The sequence below is a fragment of the Rhopilema esculentum genome, chromosome 8 (genome assembly GCF_057945365.1).
Source record: "Rhopilema esculentum isolate cy_ngs chromosome 8, ASM5794536v1, whole genome shotgun sequence".
NCBI lineage: Eukaryota > Metazoa > Cnidaria > Scyphozoa > Rhizostomeae > Rhizostomatidae > Rhopilema > Rhopilema esculentum.
In genome coordinates, this window is record NC_142822.1 from 1188269 (window position 1) to 1212107 (window position 23839).

Below are 23839 nucleotides of genomic sequence, written 5' to 3' on the forward strand. Positions count from 1 at the left end.
TTTGAAGAAATAAAGGTTTCCGGCTGTAAGATACAGATATATCCCCCCTCCCCCCAAAAACAATGTTGGCTGAAAAGACTATTACTTACCCTAGCTGATAAACTGACATTGGACGAATTTCAAGCTTTGAAACTGTTGTTATTCAACATTGTTTCAAGGGGGAGAGGGGGATGCTACTGAATTTATGCGAAATTTTAGCTTGGTGTACCAAGACTTTTGGCAAGGATTGTCTGAGCGCTTTTTTTTAAACCGTTAGTTGCATGAAAATCAATGTTATGGGGGTAGGGGTTCTTGGTAGCGCTGATTTCATTGGCGTCGAAAAAAATTTGATATTTAAAATGGAATTGGCCTAATTTAGCTATTTTTCGAATTTTAGAGATATTATGATTATTATTCACTTGTTTACTTGAATTCTTCAAATTCTGCTCTGTTTTTTTCGAAATTAGATATTGAAAATTCACCAGACTTGCAAGGGAAAAAACAAAAGATGAAAAACAGGAAAATTAAGTATTGCAATTGCTGTTCAAAGCACATGTACGTGTGAAAATGTCTCCAAGATAGAATTTTTGGAATGTCAATGGCGGAAACCTTCCTGTTTCTCACTGTGTCGGTGTTGTATAATTAAACGATAAGCTAAGAAATAAAAACGAAATTGACTATAGTATCAAAAGCAGTTGTTGAGTTGCTCTTTAACAAACATGGTGTTTCATAGCAAAATTAGCGACAGAGAGAGAGCGTTGGCTTGCTACTTGCGAAAGGGAAGGTCTTTGTCGTTTCGAAAAATAGCGGAACATTGCAAGATTTCTGTTTCAAGTGTGGTCCGTATTTGTAAGGAGGGGCCTTCAACTAAACAAGAGAATAAGAGGACAGGTAGACCACCACTGATGAGCAAAAGAGACAAGGCAAGGTTTCTTAGGACTTTCAAGAAGATGCGAGAAACAAATGGAAACGTCAGAGTGATGGATGTAGCAAAGGAATGCCAGATCACACATGTTAGCTACAGGACTTTGGTAAGAGCTCTGCATGATGCTGGATATAGGTTTCTGAATCCTAGAAAGAAGGGTATACTGTCAGCTAAGGATAGGAGGAAGAGAGTATCATATGCCAGGGATGCTTTAAAGAAACATGACAGAAATTTTTGGACGGACGATGTTTTGATGTATCTGGACGGAGTTTCATTCCATCACAAACAAAATCCGTATAACGACGCTTTGTGCCCAAGGGGACGAGTGTGGAGAACAAAAAAAGAGGGCCTTGTGTTTACAAGTAAAGGATCGAAGAACTTGCCTGGAGGGCGTACACTACATTTGTTGGTTGGTGTTTCCTATTCGGCAGGGGTTGTTGTTGCGGAGGAGTACGAGAAGATGAACGCCCGGTGGTTCGCAAAATTTGTGCATGAGACATTGGACAGCACTCTCAGAGAATGTGCAGCGATGAAAAAGAAGGAAAAACTGTTATTCGTTATGGACAATGACCCCAGTCAAAGGAGCAAATTGGCAAGCGATGCTTTAGAAGAAGTGGGTGCTGAACTTGTTGAGATACCAGCAAGATCACCGGACTTGAATCCTATTGAAAATTTATTTAATATTATAAAATGTAATTTGCGACAGGAGGCGTTGAGAGGAAAAATCGTGAAAGAGGACTTTCAGACTTTTAAAGGAAGAGTTTTGCAGGCATTTAGTGACTTTGATGTAACTGTTATAGATAGAACTATTCGAAGCATGCATGATCGTTTGAGCACTCTAGCCATAAATGATGGATATAGAACTAAATACTAATTCAAAAAAACTTAAAAGTGTTTTTTTGTATGAAAGTTTCTAACTTATGTATCATAAAATTTGAACTGCAGCTTTGAAATTGCTTTTGTTCTCTATGGATTTGTTTCTCTGTAGTGTTTGGCAGCTCCTCCGTAAGCTGCGTGTTTGAAGATTATTTTAAAATACTCATACTAGCAGTTCATCTGAATTTATTGCTTATTGTTTATCAGCAAAAATTTTTAAAAAGCCCTTTATAACTGACTAATTAGTATTGTTGTTCAAAGTTCTGGATAACGTCCATTGCTTACGTAATAAAAAGTGATAGAGTTGAATTGGATTGGAAAAATGCTCTTGGCCACGGTTTACCATCACGGTTTACCATTTTAAAAAAGCTTATAAAAAATAACAGGTTGCAGGTATATTTCGGTAGTTTCCGCAAAGGAGGTACATTACAACGTACCACAAGGCTGATAAGTTTCTACGAAACTGGATTGATAAATTTTGAGATTTAGCCAAAAATGTTCACGGTTTACCATTTTTGAAAAAAATGAATCTTAACTGTTCCTGTTCTTAGATGGAAAATGGTAAACCGTGGTGATTTCTTTCAATTACACTCGAATAGGCAAACGCGAGAATGGTTTTTTTTTGTCTTTAGAATGTACATCATAGTGTACCACTTTTTTCGGGGAATTATTTTAAAACTGTCATATAAACAAGAAATTCAAGGGGGAAATGCAATGGTAAACCGTTGTCGTTTGGCTGCCCGAGTACCATTTCGCTTTGTACGGGGCAGCTTCTCTAGGAAGGAGCGTCTGGAAATCATTGTTATTCCAAGAGCATTTTTGCAAAACAATGGCCACATGGGGAGACTGTCTTCTGCTCTTCCAAAGAAAACTGATGCCTGAACGTAAATATGCGCCAGCGAACAGACATCATTTCTGTTTCACGATCATCCATTACCGAGCCTTTGATAAAGGAGATGGGGGCCTTGGCAGTAGCAAACACTGGAGTGTCCCTCGTGAACTCGATGTCCTTGCTGTAGTTGGTTTTGGGTGCAGCAAAATGTACCACATGGCCTTCAAGCAACAGCAGCATGTCAGCCCAAGGAAGTATAACGGGAGACCAACGAAAATCGTTGAGGAATATAACCTCCTTGTTCTCAACTCCAAGCCATGCATACGAGCAAGTAGCTGGGGACAGAAAGCTATCGTACACCACTCTAAGGGGGTCTAAGATGAAAGTCTTGCCACAGTTGGCGGGGCCAGTAATGTAAATATTACGGCCCTTGCCACGACCCATAACAAGCAGTTTGACAATGGCATTTGCAAACACAGACCTATCGATGCAATTTTTGTCAAGGATTTGGAGAGCACACTCGAGCCACTGGCCTTCACAGGTGCACCCAACGCTAAGCTGCTCCTTAAGGATGTCTATTCTAGACATAGAAGCCCTTTCTTGCTTCTCCTTGGCAGTCTCCAACTCCCATACGGTGTCCAGAAGATCATTCAGCTTTTTATCGCCTCTGTTCAGGACAAACTCGTACAACCTTCTGTCACCCTTTTCAAAACTGGACTTAGCCCGAACAAGAACATCTAAACGCGATCGCAGCTTATTTTCAACTATAATATTGGCGACATCAAAGTTTGAAAGACGCTTTGACTTCAGCTTCTTTTCCTTTGAAGGGTTTTTTGCAGCTTTTTTCCTTGTTGCCTTGCTCGTTTTTGGAGAAGAAACAGTTTCAGGGTGATTGCTGCTGGTAATGAAACTACTATCCTCCTTGACAACATAATTGAATGCTGTATGATAGCCTGTGTGACCAGAAAAATTAATGACAATACCATACTTTTGTTGGACATAATTTTTCACTTTTAGCCATCTCTGTAATTTGTCCAACAAAATGCACATGTGGAAATGGTAGCCGTTTACTTTGTGCTGCTCCATGCAACATGCCCATTGGGAAATTTTTGCTGTCGTTACTGCCTCAAAACATTTCACGATCATATCAGAGAATTTTTCTCTATCATAAACTTCAGTGTTAGCGCTACTGTATGTTATCAGATAAACTTTTCTTACGTCTCTGCCCCCAATTTTTTGAGGATCTGCGTTGCTACTGGAGTTAGCCATTTTGACTATCTGAAGACATATGTAATCATAATTAAAGAATTTCAACTTTTACTCCCTCAACCGTCAACCAAATTGGCCTCGGTTTCAAAAAGTGACCTCCCTTCTTTAGGTAGATGCAACAAATTTTCAGAATACAAATAATTTCTAATTTTGCTTTATTTTACGTATGAAACCAATATTTTTAGAGTAGATAGACAATTATGTTATGAAGTGGACTAGATATTGAAAAAAAAACACCACCACTGAAATCAGCGGCATGGAAAACCTCAGATTGGAACTAATTGCTTGATCTCGAATGCACTGCTTCAAAAATATTTGTCAGACAATCCTTGACAAAAGTCCTTGGAACACCCTGTGACCAATGAAAGATTTTGAAGAAATAAAGGTTTCCGGCTGTAAGATACAGATATATCCCCCCTCCCCCCAAAAACAATGTTGGCTGAAAAGACTATTACTTACCCTAGCTGATAAACTGACATTGGACGAATTTCAAGCTTTGAAACTGTTGTTATTCAACATTGTTTCAAGGGGGAGAGGGGGATGCTACTGAATTTATGCGAAATTTTAGCTTGGTGTACCAAGACTTTTGGCAAGGATTGTCTGAGCGCTTTTTTTTAAACCGTTAGTTGCATGAAAATCAATGTTATGGGGGTAGGGGTTCTTGGTAGCGCTGATTTCATTGGCGTCGAAAAAAATTTGATATTTAAAATGGAATTGGCCTAATTTAGCTATTTTTCGAATTTTAGAGATATTATGATTATTATTCACTTGTTTACTTGAATTCTTCAAATTCTGCTCTGTTTTTTTCGAAATTAGATATTGAAAATTCACCAGACTTGCAAGGGAAAAAACAAAAGATGAAAAACAGGAAAATTAAGTATTGCAATTGCTGTTCAAAGCACATGTACGTGTGAAAATGTCTCCAAGATAGAATTTTTGGAATGTCAATGGCGGAAACCTTCCTGTTTCTCACTGTGTCGGTGTTGTATAATTAAACGATAAGCTAAGAAATAAAAACGAAATTGACTATAGTATCAAAAGCAGTTGTTGAGTTGCTCTTTAACAAACATGGTGTTTCATAGCAAAATTAGCGACAGAGAGAGAGCGTTGGCTTGCTACTTGCGAAAGGGAAGGTCTTTGTCGTTTCGAAAAATAGCGGAACATTGCAAGATTTCTGTTTCAAGTGTGGTCCGTATTTGTAAGGAGGGGCCTTCAACTAAACAAGAGAATAAGAGGACAGGTAGACCACCACTGATGAGCAAAAGAGACAAGGCAAGGTTTCTTAGGACTTTCAAGAAGATGCGAGAAACAAATGGAAACGTCAGAGTGATGGATGTAGCAAAGGAATGCCAGATCACACATGTTAGCTACAGGACTTTGGTAAGAGCTCTGCATGATGCTGGATATAGGTTTCTGAATCCTAGAAAGAAGGGTATACTGTCAGCTAAGGATAGGAGGAAGAGAGTATCATATGCCAGGGATGCTTTAAAGAAACATGACAGAAATTTTTGGACGGACGATGTTTTGATGTATCTGGACGGAGTTTCATTCCATCACAAACAAAATCCGTATAACGACGCTTTGTGCCCAAGGGGACGAGTGTGGAGAACAAAAAAAGAGGGCCTTGTGTTTACAAGTAAAGGATCGAAGAACTTGCCTGGAGGGCGTACACTACATTTGTTGGTTGGTGTTTCCTATTCGGCAGGGGTTGTTGTTGCGGAGGAGTACGAGAAGATGAACGCCCGGTGGTTCGCAAAATTTGTGCATGAGACATTGGACAGCACTCTCAGAGAATGTGCAGCGATGAAAAAGAAGGAAAAACTGTTATTCGTTATGGACAATGACCCCAGTCAAAGGAGCAAATTGGCAAGCGATGCTTTAGAAGAAGTGGGTGCTGAACTTGTTGAGATACCAGCAAGATCACCGGACTTGAATCCTATTGAAAATTTATTTAATATTATAAAATGTAATTTGCGACAGGAGGCGTTGAGAGGAAAAATCGTGAAAGAGGACTTTCAGACTTTTAAAGGAAGAGTTTTGCAGGCATTTAGTGACTTTGATGTAACTGTTATAGATAGAACTATTCGAAGCATGCATGATCGTTTGAGCACTCTAGCCATAAATGATGGATATAGAACTAAATACTAATTCAAAAAAACTTAAAAGTGTTTTTTTGTATGAAAGTTTCTAACTTATGTATCATAAAATTTGAACTGCAGCTTTGAAATTGCTTTTGTTCTCTATGGATTTGTTTCTCTGTAGTGTTTGGCAGCTCCTCCGTAAGCTGCGTGTTTGAAGATTATTTTAAAATACTCATACTAGCAGTTCATCTGAATTTATTGCTTATTGTTTATCAGCAAAAATTTTTAAAAAGCCCTTTATAACTGACTAATTAGTATTGTTGTTCAAAGTTCTGGATAACGTCCATTGCTTACGTAATAAAAAGTGATAGAGTTGAATTGGATTGGAAAAATGCTCTTGGCCACGGTTTACCATCACGGTTTACCATTTTAAAAAAGCTTATAAAAAATAACAGGTTGCAGGTATATTTCGGTAGTTTCCGCAAAGGAGGTACATTACAACGTACCACAAGGCTGATAAGTTTCTACGAAACTGGATTGATAAATTTTGAGATTTAGCCAAAAATGTTCACGGTTTACCATTTTTGAAAAAAATGAATCTTAACTGTTCCTGTTCTTAGATGGAAAATGGTAAACCGTGGTGATTTCTTTCAATTACACTCGAATAGGCAAACGCGAGAATGGTTTTTTTTTGTCTTTAGAATGTACATCATAGTGTACCACTTTTTTCGGGGAATTATTTTAAAACTGTCATATAAACAAGAAATTCAAGGGGGAAATGCAATGGTAAACCGTTGTCGTTTGGCTGCCCGAGTACCATTTCGCTTTGTACGGGGCAGCTTCTCTAGGAAGGAGCGTCTGGAAATCATTGTTATTCCAAGAGCATTTTTGCAAAACAATGGCCACATGGGGAGACTGTCTTCTGCTCTTCCAAAGAAAACTGATGCCTGAACGTAAATATGCGCCAGCGAACAGACATCATTTCTGTTTCACGATCATCCATTACCGAGCCTTTGATAAAGGAGATGGGGGCCTTGGCAGTAGCAAACACTGGAGTGTCCCTCGTGAACTCGATGTCCTTGCTGTAGTTGGTTTTGGGTGCAGCAAAATGTACCACATGGCCTTCAAGCAACAGCAGCATGTCAGCCCAAGGAAGTATAACGGGAGACCAACGAAAATCGTTGAGGAATATAACCTCCTTGTTCTCAACTCCAAGCCATGCATACGAGCAAGTAGCTGGGGACAGAAAGCTATCGTACACCACTCTAAGGGGGTCTAAGATGAAAGTCTTGCCACAGTTGGCGGGGCCAGTAATGTAAATATTACGGCCCTTGCCACGACCCATAACAAGCAGTTTGACAATGGCATTTGCAAACACAGACCTATCGATGCAATTTTTGTCAAGGATTTGGAGAGCACACTCGAGCCACTGGCCTTCACAGGTGCACCCAACGCTAAGCTGCTCCTTAAGGATGTCTATTCTAGACATAGAAGCCCTTTCTTGCTTCTCCTTGGCAGTCTCCAACTCCCATACGGTGTCCAGAAGATCATTCAGCTTTTTATCGCCTCTGTTCAGGACAAACTCGTACAACCTTCTGTCACCCTTTTCAAAACTGGACTTAGCCCGAACAAGAACATCTAAACGCGATCGCAGCTTATTTTCAACTATAATATTGGCGACATCAAAGTTTGAAAGACGCTTTGACTTCAGCTTCTTTTCCTTTGAAGGGTTTTTTGCAGCTTTTTTCCTTGTTGCCTTGCTCGTTTTTGGAGAAGAAACAGTTTCAGGGTGATTGCTGCTGGTAATGAAACTACTATCCTCCTTGACAACATAATTGAATGCTGTATGATAGCCTGTGTGACCAGAAAAATTAATGACAATACCATACTTTTGTTGGACATAATTTTTCACTTTTAGCCATCTCTGTAATTTGTCCAACAAAATGCACATGTGGAAATGGTAGCCGTTTACTTTGTGCTGCTCCATGCAACATGCCCATTGGGAAATTTTTGCTGTCGTTACTGCCTCAAAACATTTCACGATCATATCAGAGAATTTTTCTCTATCATAAACTTCAGTGTTAGCGCTACTGTATGTTATCAGATAAACTTTTCTTACGTCTCTGCCCCCAATTTTTTGAGGATCTGCGTTGCTACTGGAGTTAGCCATTTTGACTATCTGAAGACATATGTAATCATAATTAAAGAATTTCAACTTTTACTCCCTCAACCGTCAACCAAATTGGCCTCGGTTTCAAAAAGTGACCTCCCTTCTTTAGGTAGATGCAACAAATTTTCAGAATACAAATAATTTCTAATTTTGCTTTATTTTACGTATGAAACCAATATTTTTAGAGTAGATAGACAATTATGTTATGAAGTGGACTAGATATTGAAAAAAAAACACCACCACTGAAATCAGCGGCATGGAAAACCTCAGATTGGAACTAATTGCTTGATCTCGAATGCACTGCTTCAAAAATATTTGTCAGACAATCCTTGACAAAAGTCCTTGGAACACCCTGTGACCAATGAAAGATTTTGAAGAAATAAAGGTTTCCGGCTGTAAGATACAGATATATCCCCCCTCCCCCCAAAAACAATGTTGGCTGAAAAGACTATTACTTACCCTAGCTGATAAACTGACATTGGACGAATTTCAAGCTTTGAAACTGTTGTTATTCAACATTGTTTCAAGGGGGAGAGGGGGATGCTACTGAATTTATGCGAAATTTTAGCTTGGTGTACCAAGACTTTTGGCAAGGATTGTCTGAGCGCTTTTTTTTAAACCGTTAGTTGCATGAAAATCAATGTTATGGGGGTAGGGGTTCTTGGTAGCGCTGATTTCATTGGCGTCGAAAAAAATTTGATATTTAAAATGGAATTGGCCTAATTTAGCTATTTTTCGAATTTTAGAGATATTATGATTATTATTCACTTGTTTACTTGAATTCTTCAAATTCTGCTCTGTTTTTTTCGAAATTAGATATTGAAAATTCACCAGACTTGCAAGGGAAAAAACAAAAGATGAAAAACAGGAAAATTAAGTATTGCAATTGCTGTTCAAAGCACATGTACGTGTGAAAATGTCTCCAAGATAGAATTTTTGGAATGTCAATGGCGGAAACCTTCCTGTTTCTCACTGTGTCGGTGTTGTATAATTAAACGATAAGCTAAGAAATAAAAACGAAATTGACTATAGTATCAAAAGCAGTTGTTGAGTTGCTCTTTAACAAACATGGTGTTTCATAGCAAAATTAGCGACAGAGAGAGAGCGTTGGCTTGCTACTTGCGAAAGGGAAGGTCTTTGTCGTTTCGAAAAATAGCGGAACATTGCAAGATTTCTGTTTCAAGTGTGGTCCGTATTTGTAAGGAGGGGCCTTCAACTAAACAAGAGAATAAGAGGACAGGTAGACCACCACTGATGAGCAAAAGAGACAAGGCAAGGTTTCTTAGGACTTTCAAGAAGATGCGAGAAACAAATGGAAACGTCAGAGTGATGGATGTAGCAAAGGAATGCCAGATCACACATGTTAGCTACAGGACTTTGGTAAGAGCTCTGCATGATGCTGGATATAGGTTTCTGAATCCTAGAAAGAAGGGTATACTGTCAGCTAAGGATAGGAGGAAGAGAGTATCATATGCCAGGGATGCTTTAAAGAAACATGACAGAAATTTTTGGACGGACGATGTTTTGATGTATCTGGACGGAGTTTCATTCCATCACAAACAAAATCCGTATAACGACGCTTTGTGCCCAAGGGGACGAGTGTGGAGAACAAAAAAAGAGGGCCTTGTGTTTACAAGTAAAGGATCGAAGAACTTGCCTGGAGGGCGTACACTACATTTGTTGGTTGGTGTTTCCTATTCGGCAGGGGTTGTTGTTGCGGAGGAGTACGAGAAGATGAACGCCCGGTGGTTCGCAAAATTTGTGCATGAGACATTGGACAGCACTCTCAGAGAATGTGCAGCGATGAAAAAGAAGGAAAAACTGTTATTCGTTATGGACAATGACCCCAGTCAAAGGAGCAAATTGGCAAGCGATGCTTTAGAAGAAGTGGGTGCTGAACTTGTTGAGATACCAGCAAGATCACCGGACTTGAATCCTATTGAAAATTTATTTAATATTATAAAATGTAATTTGCGACAGGAGGCGTTGAGAGGAAAAATCGTGAAAGAGGACTTTCAGACTTTTAAAGGAAGAGTTTTGCAGGCATTTAGTGACTTTGATGTAACTGTTATAGATAGAACTATTCGAAGCATGCATGATCGTTTGAGCACTCTAGCCATAAATGATGGATATAGAACTAAATACTAATTCAAAAAAACTTAAAAGTGTTTTTTTGTATGAAAGTTTCTAACTTATGTATCATAAAATTTGAACTGCAGCTTTGAAATTGCTTTTGTTCTCTATGGATTTGTTTCTCTGTAGTGTTTGGCAGCTCCTCCGTAAGCTGCGTGTTTGAAGATTATTTTAAAATACTCATACTAGCAGTTCATCTGAATTTATTGCTTATTGTTTATCAGCAAAAATTTTTAAAAAGCCCTTTATAACTGACTAATTAGTATTGTTGTTCAAAGTTCTGGATAACGTCCATTGCTTACGTAATAAAAAGTGATAGAGTTGAATTGGATTGGAAAAATGCTCTTGGCCACGGTTTACCATCACGGTTTACCATTTTAAAAAAGCTTATAAAAAATAACAGGTTGCAGGTATATTTCGGTAGTTTCCGCAAAGGAGGTACATTACAACGTACCACAAGGCTGATAAGTTTCTACGAAACTGGATTGATAAATTTTGAGATTTAGCCAAAAATGTTCACGGTTTACCATTTTTGAAAAAAATGAATCTTAACTGTTCCTGTTCTTAGATGGAAAATGGTAAACCGTGGTGATTTCTTTCAATTACACTCGAATAGGCAAACGCGAGAATGGTTTTTTTTTGTCTTTAGAATGTACATCATAGTGTACCACTTTTTTCGGGGAATTATTTTAAAACTGTCATATAAACAAGAAATTCAAGGGGGAAATGCAATGGTAAACCGTTGTCGTTTGGCTGCCCGAGTACCATTTCGCTTTGTACGGGGCAGCTTCTCTAGGAAGGAGCGTCTGGAAATCATTGTTATTCCAAGAGCATTTTTGCAAAACAATGGCCACATGGGGAGACTGTCTTCTGCTCTTCCAAAGAAAACTGATGCCTGAACGTAAATATGCGCCAGCGAACAGACATCATTTCTGTTTCACGATCATCCATTACCGAGCCTTTGATAAAGGAGATGGGGGCCTTGGCAGTAGCAAACACTGGAGTGTCCCTCGTGAACTCGATGTCCTTGCTGTAGTTGGTTTTGGGTGCAGCAAAATGTACCACATGGCCTTCAAGCAACAGCAGCATGTCAGCCCAAGGAAGTATAACGGGAGACCAACGAAAATCGTTGAGGAATATAACCTCCTTGTTCTCAACTCCAAGCCATGCATACGAGCAAGTAGCTGGGGACAGAAAGCTATCGTACACCACTCTAAGGGGGTCTAAGATGAAAGTCTTGCCACAGTTGGCGGGGCCAGTAATGTAAATATTACGGCCCTTGCCACGACCCATAACAAGCAGTTTGACAATGGCATTTGCAAACACAGACCTATCGATGCAATTTTTGTCAAGGATTTGGAGAGCACACTCGAGCCACTGGCCTTCACAGGTGCACCCAACGCTAAGCTGCTCCTTAAGGATGTCTATTCTAGACATAGAAGCCCTTTCTTGCTTCTCCTTGGCAGTCTCCAACTCCCATACGGTGTCCAGAAGATCATTCAGCTTTTTATCGCCTCTGTTCAGGACAAACTCGTACAACCTTCTGTCACCCTTTTCAAAACTGGACTTAGCCCGAACAAGAACATCTAAACGCGATCGCAGCTTATTTTCAACTATAATATTGGCGACATCAAAGTTTGAAAGACGCTTTGACTTCAGCTTCTTTTCCTTTGAAGGGTTTTTTGCAGCTTTTTTCCTTGTTGCCTTGCTCGTTTTTGGAGAAGAAACAGTTTCAGGGTGATTGCTGCTGGTAATGAAACTACTATCCTCCTTGACAACATAATTGAATGCTGTATGATAGCCTGTGTGACCAGAAAAATTAATGACAATACCATACTTTTGTTGGACATAATTTTTCACTTTTAGCCATCTCTGTAATTTGTCCAACAAAATGCACATGTGGAAATGGTAGCCGTTTACTTTGTGCTGCTCCATGCAACATGCCCATTGGGAAATTTTTGCTGTCGTTACTGCCTCAAAACATTTCACGATCATATCAGAGAATTTTTCTCTATCATAAACTTCAGTGTTAGCGCTACTGTATGTTATCAGATAAACTTTTCTTACGTCTCTGCCCCCAATTTTTTGAGGATCTGCGTTGCTACTGGAGTTAGCCATTTTGACTATCTGAAGACATATGTAATCATAATTAAAGAATTTCAACTTTTACTCCCTCAACCGTCAACCAAATTGGCCTCGGTTTCAAAAAGTGACCTCCCTTCTTTAGGTAGATGCAACAAATTTTCAGAATACAAATAATTTCTAATTTTGCTTTATTTTACGTATGAAACCAATATTTTTAGAGTAGATAGACAATTATGTTATGAAGTGGACTAGATATTGAAAAAAAAACACCACCACTGAAATCAGCGGCATGGAAAACCTCAGATTGGAACTAATTGCTTGATCTCGAATGCACTGCTTCAAAAATATTTGTCAGACAATCCTTGACAAAAGTCCTTGGAACACCCTGTGACCAATGAAAGATTTTGAAGAAATAAAGGTTTCCGGCTGTAAGATACAGATATATCCCCCCTCCCCCCAAAAACAATGTTGGCTGAAAAGACTATTACTTACCCTAGCTGATAAACTGACATTGGACGAATTTCAAGCTTTGAAACTGTTGTTATTCAACATTGTTTCAAGGGGGAGAGGGGGATGCTACTGAATTTATGCGAAATTTTAGCTTGGTGTACCAAGACTTTTGGCAAGGATTGTCTGAGCGCTTTTTTTTAAACCGTTAGTTGCATGAAAATCAATGTTATGGGGGTAGGGGTTCTTGGTAGCGCTGATTTCATTGGCGTCGAAAAAAATTTGATATTTAAAATGGAATTGGCCTAATTTAGCTATTTTTCGAATTTTAGAGATATTATGATTATTATTCACTTGTTTACTTGAATTCTTCAAATTCTGCTCTGTTTTTTTCGAAATTAGATATTGAAAATTCACCAGACTTGCAAGGGAAAAAACAAAAGATGAAAAACAGGAAAATTAAGTATTGCAATTGCTGTTCAAAGCACATGTACGTGTGAAAATGTCTCCAAGATAGAATTTTTGGAATGTCAATGGCGGAAACCTTCCTGTTTCTCACTGTGTCGGTGTTGTATAATTAAACGATAAGCTAAGAAATAAAAACGAAATTGACTATAGTATCAAAAGCAGTTGTTGAGTTGCTCTTTAACAAACATGGTGTTTCATAGCAAAATTAGCGACAGAGAGAGAGCGTTGGCTTGCTACTTGCGAAAGGGAAGGTCTTTGTCGTTTCGAAAAATAGCGGAACATTGCAAGATTTCTGTTTCAAGTGTGGTCCGTATTTGTAAGGAGGGGCCTTCAACTAAACAAGAGAATAAGAGGACAGGTAGACCACCACTGATGAGCAAAAGAGACAAGGCAAGGTTTCTTAGGACTTTCAAGAAGATGCGAGAAACAAATGGAAACGTCAGAGTGATGGATGTAGCAAAGGAATGCCAGATCACACATGTTAGCTACAGGACTTTGGTAAGAGCTCTGCATGATGCTGGATATAGGTTTCTGAATCCTAGAAAGAAGGGTATACTGTCAGCTAAGGATAGGAGGAAGAGAGTATCATATGCCAGGGATGCTTTAAAGAAACATGACAGAAATTTTTGGACGGACGATGTTTTGATGTATCTGGACGGAGTTTCATTCCATCACAAACAAAATCCGTATAACGACGCTTTGTGCCCAAGGGGACGAGTGTGGAGAACAAAAAAAGAGGGCCTTGTGTTTACAAGTAAAGGATCGAAGAACTTGCCTGGAGGGCGTACACTACATTTGTTGGTTGGTGTTTCCTATTCGGCAGGGGTTGTTGTTGCGGAGGAGTACGAGAAGATGAACGCCCGGTGGTTCGCAAAATTTGTGCATGAGACATTGGACAGCACTCTCAGAGAATGTGCAGCGATGAAAAAGAAGGAAAAACTGTTATTCGTTATGGACAATGACCCCAGTCAAAGGAGCAAATTGGCAAGCGATGCTTTAGAAGAAGTGGGTGCTGAACTTGTTGAGATACCAGCAAGATCACCGGACTTGAATCCTATTGAAAATTTATTTAATATTATAAAATGTAATTTGCGACAGGAGGCGTTGAGAGGAAAAATCGTGAAAGAGGACTTTCAGACTTTTAAAGGAAGAGTTTTGCAGGCATTTAGTGACTTTGATGTAACTGTTATAGATAGAACTATTCGAAGCATGCATGATCGTTTGAGCACTCTAGCCATAAATGATGGATATAGAACTAAATACTAATTCAAAAAAACTTAAAAGTGTTTTTTTGTATGAAAGTTTCTAACTTATGTATCATAAAATTTGAACTGCAGCTTTGAAATTGCTTTTGTTCTCTATGGATTTGTTTCTCTGTAGTGTTTGGCAGCTCCTCCGTAAGCTGCGTGTTTGAAGATTATTTTAAAATACTCATACTAGCAGTTCATCTGAATTTATTGCTTATTGTTTATCAGCAAAAATTTTTAAAAAGCCCTTTATAACTGACTAATTAGTATTGTTGTTCAAAGTTCTGGATAACGTCCATTGCTTACGTAATAAAAAGTGATAGAGTTGAATTGGATTGGAAAAATGCTCTTGGCCACGGTTTACCATCACGGTTTACCATTTTAAAAAAGCTTATAAAAAATAACAGGTTGCAGGTATATTTCGGTAGTTTCCGCAAAGGAGGTACATTACAACGTACCACAAGGCTGATAAGTTTCTACGAAACTGGATTGATAAATTTTGAGATTTAGCCAAAAATGTTCACGGTTTACCATTTTTGAAAAAAATGAATCTTAACTGTTCCTGTTCTTAGATGGAAAATGGTAAACCGTGGTGATTTCTTTCAATTACACTCGAATAGGCAAACGCGAGAATGGTTTTTTTTTGTCTTTAGAATGTACATCATAGTGTACCACTTTTTTCGGGGAATTATTTTAAAACTGTCATATAAACAAGAAATTCAAGGGGGAAATGCAATGGTAAACCGTTGTCGTTTGGCTGCCCGAGTACCATTTCGCTTTGTACGGGGCAGCTTCTCTAGGAAGGAGCGTCTGGAAATCATTGTTATTCCAAGAGCATTTTTGCAAAACAATGGCCACATGGGGAGACTGTCTTCTGCTCTTCCAAAGAAAACTGATGCCTGAACGTAAATATGCGCCAGCGAACAGACATCATTTCTGTTTCACGATCATCCATTACCGAGCCTTTGATAAAGGAGATGGGGGCCTTGGCAGTAGCAAACACTGGAGTGTCCCTCGTGAACTCGATGTCCTTGCTGTAGTTGGTTTTGGGTGCAGCAAAATGTACCACATGGCCTTCAAGCAACAGCAGCATGTCAGCCCAAGGAAGTATAACGGGAGACCAACGAAAATCGTTGAGGAATATAACCTCCTTGTTCTCAACTCCAAGCCATGCATACGAGCAAGTAGCTGGGGACAGAAAGCTATCGTACACCACTCTAAGGGGGTCTAAGATGAAAGTCTTGCCACAGTTGGCGGGGCCAGTAATGTAAATATTACGGCCCTTGCCACGACCCATAACAAGCAGTTTGACAATGGCATTTGCAAACACAGACCTATCGATGCAATTTTTGTCAAGGATTTGGAGAGCACACTCGAGCCACTGGCCTTCACAGGTGCACCCAACGCTAAGCTGCTCCTTAAGGATGTCTATTCTAGACATAGAAGCCCTTTCTTGCTTCTCCTTGGCAGTCTCCAACTCCCATACGGTGTCCAGAAGATCATTCAGCTTTTTATCGCCTCTGTTCAGGACAAACTCGTACAACCTTCTGTCACCCTTTTCAAAACTGGACTTAGCCCGAACAAGAACATCTAAACGCGATCGCAGCTTATTTTCAACTATAATATTGGCGACATCAAAGTTTGAAAGACGCTTTGACTTCAGCTTCTTTTCCTTTGAAGGGTTTTTTGCAGCTTTTTTCCTTGTTGCCTTGCTCGTTTTTGGAGAAGAAACAGTTTCAGGGTGATTGCTGCTGGTAATGAAACTACTATCCTCCTTGACAACATAATTGAATGCTGTATGATAGCCTGTGTGACCAGAAAAATTAATGACAATACCATACTTTTGTTGGACATAATTTTTCACTTTTAGCCATCTCTGTAATTTGTCCAACAAAATGCACATGTGGAAATGGTAGCCGTTTACTTTGTGCTGCTCCATGCAACATGCCCATTGGGAAATTTTTGCTGTCGTTACTGCCTCAAAACATTTCACGATCATATCAGAGAATTTTTCTCTATCATAAACTTCAGTGTTAGCGCTACTGTATGTTATCAGATAAACTTTTCTTACGTCTCTGCCCCCAATTTTTTGAGGATCTGCGTTGCTACTGGAGTTAGCCATTTTGACTATCTGAAGACATATGTAATCATAATTAAAGAATTTCAACTTTTACTCCCTCAACCGTCAACCAAATTGGCCTCGGTTTCAAAAAGTGACCTCCCTTCTTTAGGTAGATGCAACAAATTTTCAGAATACAAATAATTTCTAATTTTGCTTTATTTTACGTATGAAACCAATATTTTTAGAGTAGATAGACAATTATGTTATGAAGTGGACTAGATATTGAAAAAAAAACACCACCACTGAAATCAGCGGCATGGAAAACCTCAGATTGGAACTAATTGCTTGATCTCGAATGCACTGCTTCAAAAATATTTGTCAGACAATCCTTGACAAAAGTCCTTGGAACACCCTGTGACCAATGAAAGATTTTGAAGAAATAAAGGTTTCCGGCTGTAAGATACAGATATATCCCCCCTCCCCCCAAAAACAATGTTGGCTGAAAAGACTATTACTTACCCTAGCTGATAAACTGACATTGGACGAATTTCAAGCTTTGAAACTGTTGTTATTCAACATTGTTTCAAGGGGGAGAGGGGGATGCTACTGAATTTATGCGAAATTTTAGCTTGGTGTACCAAGACTTTTGGCAAGGATTGTACGTAAGCAGCTCCAGCTGCAATTTATGTTGACATATCGAGATTAGAGTCCCACTTTACAAGTCATTATTCAATTAAAAGAAAGAGGAAAAGAATGTGCAAATGGCTACCTTTTCAGTGATGATCATATTCACGCATCCTTTCCCAGTTAATGGCAACGTGCATTCTTCAAGAATCTTGTGTGTTCCACCCTTTAAAATACAGAAACAACAAAATATGATTGTATTATTAATGCAATATAGCAGGAGGTTCTCAAACAATCTAGTCAGGTTGAGAGGTGAACAAAATATACAGATAAGTATTGAAAACTGGTATCTTTATTGTTACATATTCTTTATTGTTTATTGTCACAATAAGACAATATGAAAAAAATTAAGAAATGATAAATGAAACAAATTGCAGTTTCGTATTTAACGTCAAATGCGGGTCAATCGAATTTTTAAATCAGGTTGTGGAGGCAAACCTTATGAATTTAAACATCTTAATATGCACCTAATGTAATAAGTAATTATGTTGAAAAATAATGATGCAATTACTGAATGAAAAAGTTTCATTTCTGTGATGTTAACAACTTCTCTTTTTACGGGATAACAAAATTTTGTCCTATGAGTACTCATTGTGAGAACCAATCTTTTCTTGTTAATTGTCAGAAAAGACAACACGACAGAAACATAAAACTGTGCATCGTACAATTAAAGGCAATCTGTCTCGTTGTGGATTGGTTAACAAGAACAATAGCTGGAACAATAGCCTAAACACGATTCCAGCGCTCCGCCATATTTTTTACAATGCGATGAATTAAAGGGGGACTGGAAACTATAGAGATCCCTTTGTTCTTATAACCAATCAACGTCGTGACAGATTGCCTTTAAGTGAGATATTTCTAATGGCAAAAAGCTGAGCTCTTTTATGGGAACTCTTGGTGAACCACAAACGGGCTTCGTGATACAAACAATTGAATTGTTTCTCCGTTGTTCAAAAATAAAAGGTTTATATTTCAATATCTAAAGCACTTCTTGTTTTGCCAGTGAGAATTATCAACCTGTTACCTTGGCGCAATGTTCCATAGTTATAATCACTTTTGTGTCCTTGCTTGAGACTAAATCCATAGCTCCCCCCATTCCTTTGACCATTTTTCCCTATACAAAAACAAAAGGTTACAATAATTAAATAGAGGACAAGGGCATTAAACTTATTTCTCGTTACATGGTAGTCCCAAAAGTCAAGATGAATGAAAGTTTTTTAGTAACATCAATTGTTCATCCTTGGAAAAAAGGACAGCCCAGTGACAAAGGGAATGGTATACAAGTTCATTTATTTTTACAATGTAAGTTTCCTAAATTCAAATACAAGTACCAAAACGCTAGGTAAACAGACTAGCATCAATGTGAATATGGAAAAGACAGAAGAGGACCAAAATACACTAAAAAGGACAGAAATAGACCAAAAGAAAAAAAGAAGGAAAAATAAAGAAGAGACAAAAAGTACAAAAATAAACATAATCGTACAAAAAACATAAAATGGGCAAAAAGGAGAAAAAGGGAGAGAAAGGAAAAATGAAAATGAGAAAAAGGACAAAAAAGATTGAAAATGAAGAAAAACGATATAGGGTGCTTAGAAATGATCTGAGAGGAAAGAAATTTGAAATGAATTGAAATCAATAATACGGCGAAATACGGCGAAAAATCAAAGTCATCTTTTCGAGAGTATATTTCCCTGTTTGTAATTTGATGATGAAAATCGAGCCGCTATTGGGTAAATCTTTATTTGAAGTAGGACAAATGGAATAACATCACGGACTATGTAAAGAAAGGGGAAAACATTTATTCTCTGAACTTAATCTCACGTCACTCTTTAGCCCAATATTCTTGAGATTAAGTCATCTTTTCAGCAATGAACAAAAGTCTTTATATATAATTGGGGACTAGACAAAAATTCAACAAGGTGATTGACAGTATACAAATGCCTAAGGACGTAGGATATAAAAAGATTTCAAAACGAAATTATATCCGTAATAGCTCAAACTATATTTCATATTTCGCAATAACATAAAGCCCCGTTTTATCTAAACTGACATATTTGTCAAGGAATTTGGTCATTTCATTGCTGTGCTCGGGTCTTCAAATGAAGCTAGGATGTCAACAATTCATATTTCATTCCTGATTAATGGTTGTTAATTGTAATAGACCAATTCGACTTATGGCCTCGTTTTGAAATAATCTTCAAATTCTATTGTACACAATTTGTAACCTCAGATTCGGATTGACAGCAATGATTTTAGTCTACTTGTAAGTTTTCATTATTTTATTGCTCACGATATTGATTTTATGACGACATAAAGATAAACATTTTATAAGAGATTTGACCGTGATTGGCGACTAGGGGGGTGAAGTTTCACCCGGAATGATTTTTGCGGTAAAATCCTTTGCAAGTTTTCAAACTTCATTTTTCCATAAAATCTAAATTACAAGCACAAACAAAATGAAAAATTTATCCAGCCTAAATCTATTGTGACAAAACCAAATCTGAGCTTAAAAACGTCGTATAATAATATTTTGCGAAATTTCCAAAACGAGGCTGTAAGTAGAATTGGTCTATTGACTCTTGCATTTGAACCAAAGTGTGGTTTACCAACAGAAAATGCCCCCTCCTCTTGCTTTAGACGTAGGGATTGGGGCGTGAAATCGGAAAGCTTTACATTACTGAGATTGCGCAGTGATAAAGAAGATGAGCTGTATATATATACTATATCTCTCCAAAAAACTGTCAACGTCATAACATCAACTATCGAAGAAAACCAATTTCCATACAGACACTTCTTCGCACCTTAGTAATTTCGTGCACACTTTGCTATTGCACGACAATTTCCTTTGAAATTTTGAATATCTAGATTTATCAACTTTCTTAGGTTGCAAAGATCCACCCTTGAATTTTCTTACATTTTTGGAGTACCGAGCACAACTTTCTTATAAAATACCTTCTTATAGAAAAACGTGTAGGCTTGGATGTCATTGGAATCTTAAACCAGCAGACCGCCCTTCGTTATCAGTTTTTAGAAAACTCCATCTGATAAGACTTTCGAGACTTTTGTCCTATGTCAAATGACTAATCGCTGGTCGTAATTTAGTATTTAGATATGACCACAAAGTGATGGCTAGGATGTCGGCAATTCATATTTCATTCCAGATTAATGATTGTTAATTTAAAAACACTCGAGATAAAAATGCTAGCCAATGCACGCAGACTGCAAAATGAAGCCTTTGGCACATCATCCGCATGTTTTTCGCAATAAAATGACAAAATATCTAACAAAGAATTTTAGCAGTTGGTTTTCAAATGCATCTAGATTTCGCAAGTAACAAAATATCGCAGTTAGTTAATGCTACAGGAACCACGGTAACATCAATGTACACAAAGAAAAATATGAGTATGTGCTACCGGTGGACTTACTTAAGTAACAGGATAAATCAGTAAGAATGTTAATTTGACACCGAATAAATTGTTGATTTTGGCGAAAACCTACAAACAAGACCCAGAGTCGTCGCAAGTCATTCTAATAAAGATGGGTAATCAGGTTCAAGTCTCTTCAAGGAGGTGGCACACCTCAAATGCCTCCTCTTCTCACAATGAAAGGGGGCATTCTACACGATGCATTTGATTAAGTATTCTGCTGATCCAAATAAAAACATTTGTCGCAGGCATAGTGAAACGTAATACATGACTGGTCCCCTTTTTGTTTTCACATTTTCAAAGGTAGAATTCAAAAGTCTATAAAAGTTACGAGAGGAAAAAGACATTTATCGAGGCAATAGGTCTTCGTTATACCAATGTGCATATGAGATGGTATACAGATAGCAGCAAGGTGCAATTCATTCACTTGAAGACTAACCTTGACAACTCAGCAATGGCATAATCATTACTTTCTATGACACATCACTACATCTACCTAATAGCTTTCTAGTCACTCTCGCCTACAGTGTCCCATGCAGCTAAATGATAGCTACTCCTAACCCATGACATAAACACTTTTAAGATCAAGACATAACCCACGTACCGGAATCATCCAGTTGGCAACATCACCGAACTCAGAAACTTGCATTGCTCCAAGGATTGTCAAATCAATATGGCCACTAAAATAGAGCAGATTTTCCTCCTTTATCTCTTAATCTTTAATTTCATTCTTTATATATTTTAGGCACTAAGGACCGATCGACTTCTAAGTAAAAGGGGAAATTGGATTTTCATTGAATCAAGTAATGAATTGATAGCAATATAGAATTCTTGAAACTGCAAGCTTCTTACCATAGAAGTGAAGTGTAATTTTTATTAAAGAACCTGGTTTCCAATACAAAAAATCAAGATATTTTATCGAGCCATATACTTTTTTCAAAGCATTTTACAAACAGTCAATCATATTTAGCTCAAAATTGGCAAATACGTAAAACTTGTCGTAGATGTGTCTTTTTTGTTTCCTCCCCGGTAAAAATAAAAACAAAACAAATTGAAACGGAAAAATTTGCACTTTCACAAACTGAAGCCCAAAATACAAAAGGCCTAAAATAACTAGCCCGGCTTCGATTTTTAATGTGAAGTCATAATTAAAAATTTGAGCCCTAACGGTCTACGTAATGAATAACATACCCCCTGATCATTGCAAATGAGTCATCACTTGAAAAGAAGGCACCTCCTGGCAATGTTGTGACAGTTTCTTTACCTGGATACAAAGACAAAAAGTGAAAACAAAATACATAAAAAGAGCTGTTATTCAACAGGAGTTGTTATTCAAAGGGCCCTCTGAAAAAGAATCAGTTGCAATAAAGAATGAAAGCAATAGGATGTCAAAGAGCCGTAATAAAAAAACCAATTATCAATTATACCTTACTTGCAATATAAAAACAAGGCTCAATTTTAAATAGATTTTTAAAAAAACCATTTAGGAAGGAAGACCTACATAAGAAAAACCTTGAGAATCGTATAGACATACTGCCGATTCAACGTAACATCAACTTATTCGATATGACTTTGATTTTCGTCGTCTTTGTACGAAACACATCCAGATCTTCATTTACTTGGAAAAGGAGTGTTGGATTTCAAAGACCAGATTCAAAGCATCTGTTTTGCTTCAGAGTGATGGCATACCTATACTTGATTGGAATTAAACATGAACCCCATCCCCCCAAATACACTGGCGAATTCCGAAATACCACTTTTCAACTCAATGCAACACCACATTAAAAGACGGGGTTGAAGCATATACAACACCTGCATTTATCAAGTCGGCATCCTCTTCGCCTTGCTTTGGGAAAGGTCCCTGAAAAATGAGATAATTCTCAATGAGAGAGACGATTCACAGAAAAACGAGGGCAGGGAACTTTTTACATTATTATCTAACTCTTGTTTTAGCTTTCAAAAGCTACAACTAGAACATTGAGCGAAAGATAGTAGAGCGCCTTAGGCCATAAAAACAAGTATTGGCCAATCAACAAGCTTTTGAGTTGTATCACGCCTATTGATTGGCCAGTTGTTGATTGACATGTAGCTAAAGCAACTTTAGCATCTTTCGATTGCTTTAAGGAGACAAATAAGAGCTGTTGACGTGATTCGATTGCCTCATTGTATTCCTGTGCTAATGGGCTAAACGGTAACAACAAAAATGGTTCTGTCTTCAGCATTTACTTCGTACGAACAGCAAACCTAGTCTATGAAAATCATCAAAAGTTGACCCCATGTAGCGTTTGGCAATTGAGTATATGGTATATGTCTAAAGTGTGTATAGGCACATTTAAAAGCTAATTTTGGTCCTCAAGGTACAAATTTTAGAGATATGGAGATTTTAGAGATTTTAGAGAATTAATATGGTCTTAGAGTTTAAGAGACAAATTGAGCAGCTAGAACCAGCAAGATTTTCCAAGAACGACAGCCAATTAGTCTCAGATAAATGACAGTTCAAAGGAACAATGACTTTATTCATCAAGAAAGTGATCTGTAACAAGAATAAAAATGAAGCTGGAATATACTTTGTGACGAAAAGCAAACGGGTCAGCAAAATATAATTTATCCCTGAACTCCTTCGTAAAACTCACATGTTTTCAAGTTTTCTAATATGACTGTCAGGATCCAGTTTGCTCTGTTTAATATTATGAATTTTTGAAGCAATTGACGAGCATGAATAATGAAAGGGTTTAAAGCCACTTAAGTAGGATTACTTGGTGAGATGACCCCTTTCTTAATGACAGGAGTAGTTGTTATAACGTGGGAAGAAACTGGCCTCTATACGTAATTATACAGTTATGTGTTTTCGAAAATTGTAAATAATACCTTTAAATAGGTGCCTTAGGTCAAAGATCAGCAAACATAATTCACAAAAGCATTTCTGCGCTAGGCTGTTATTTTAATGGCTTAAGAAATTCATGGATCGATAAGACTTGAATAAAGCAACAAATCTAAAGAATATCTGTAATTGCATCTGAACAACTTTCCAAATACAATAAGCTCGTTTGGTACATTAGATCGTGGGTAACATTATAAATGAAGACGAGAGTGGAAAAAATGCAAAGATTCGCTTTGAGACGTTTTTATAATATTCAGTGTCAGGGCTCAAGAATA

At 37.8% G+C, this 23839-nt stretch overlaps 1 protein-coding gene across 1 annotated transcript in view; it reads right to left on the reverse strand.

Annotated features, from left to right (window-relative positions):
- LOC135694566 (succinyl-CoA:3-ketoacid coenzyme A transferase 1, mitochondrial) overlaps positions 1-23839 on the reverse strand; it is a 45767-nt gene that overhangs the window by 5833 nt on the left and 16095 nt on the right. Inside the window, exons 12-16 of the mRNA XM_065213370.2 lie at positions 22496-22544; positions 21875-21947; positions 21288-21363; positions 18283-18372; positions 17344-17424 (exon numbers count right to left, since the gene is read on the reverse strand). Coding sequence (XP_065069442.2) covers positions 17344-17424; positions 18283-18372; positions 21288-21363; positions 21875-21947; positions 22496-22544 — 369 coding nt within the window. The remainder of the gene's footprint in view (positions 1-17343; positions 17425-18282; positions 18373-21287; positions 21364-21874; positions 21948-22495; positions 22545-23839) is intronic.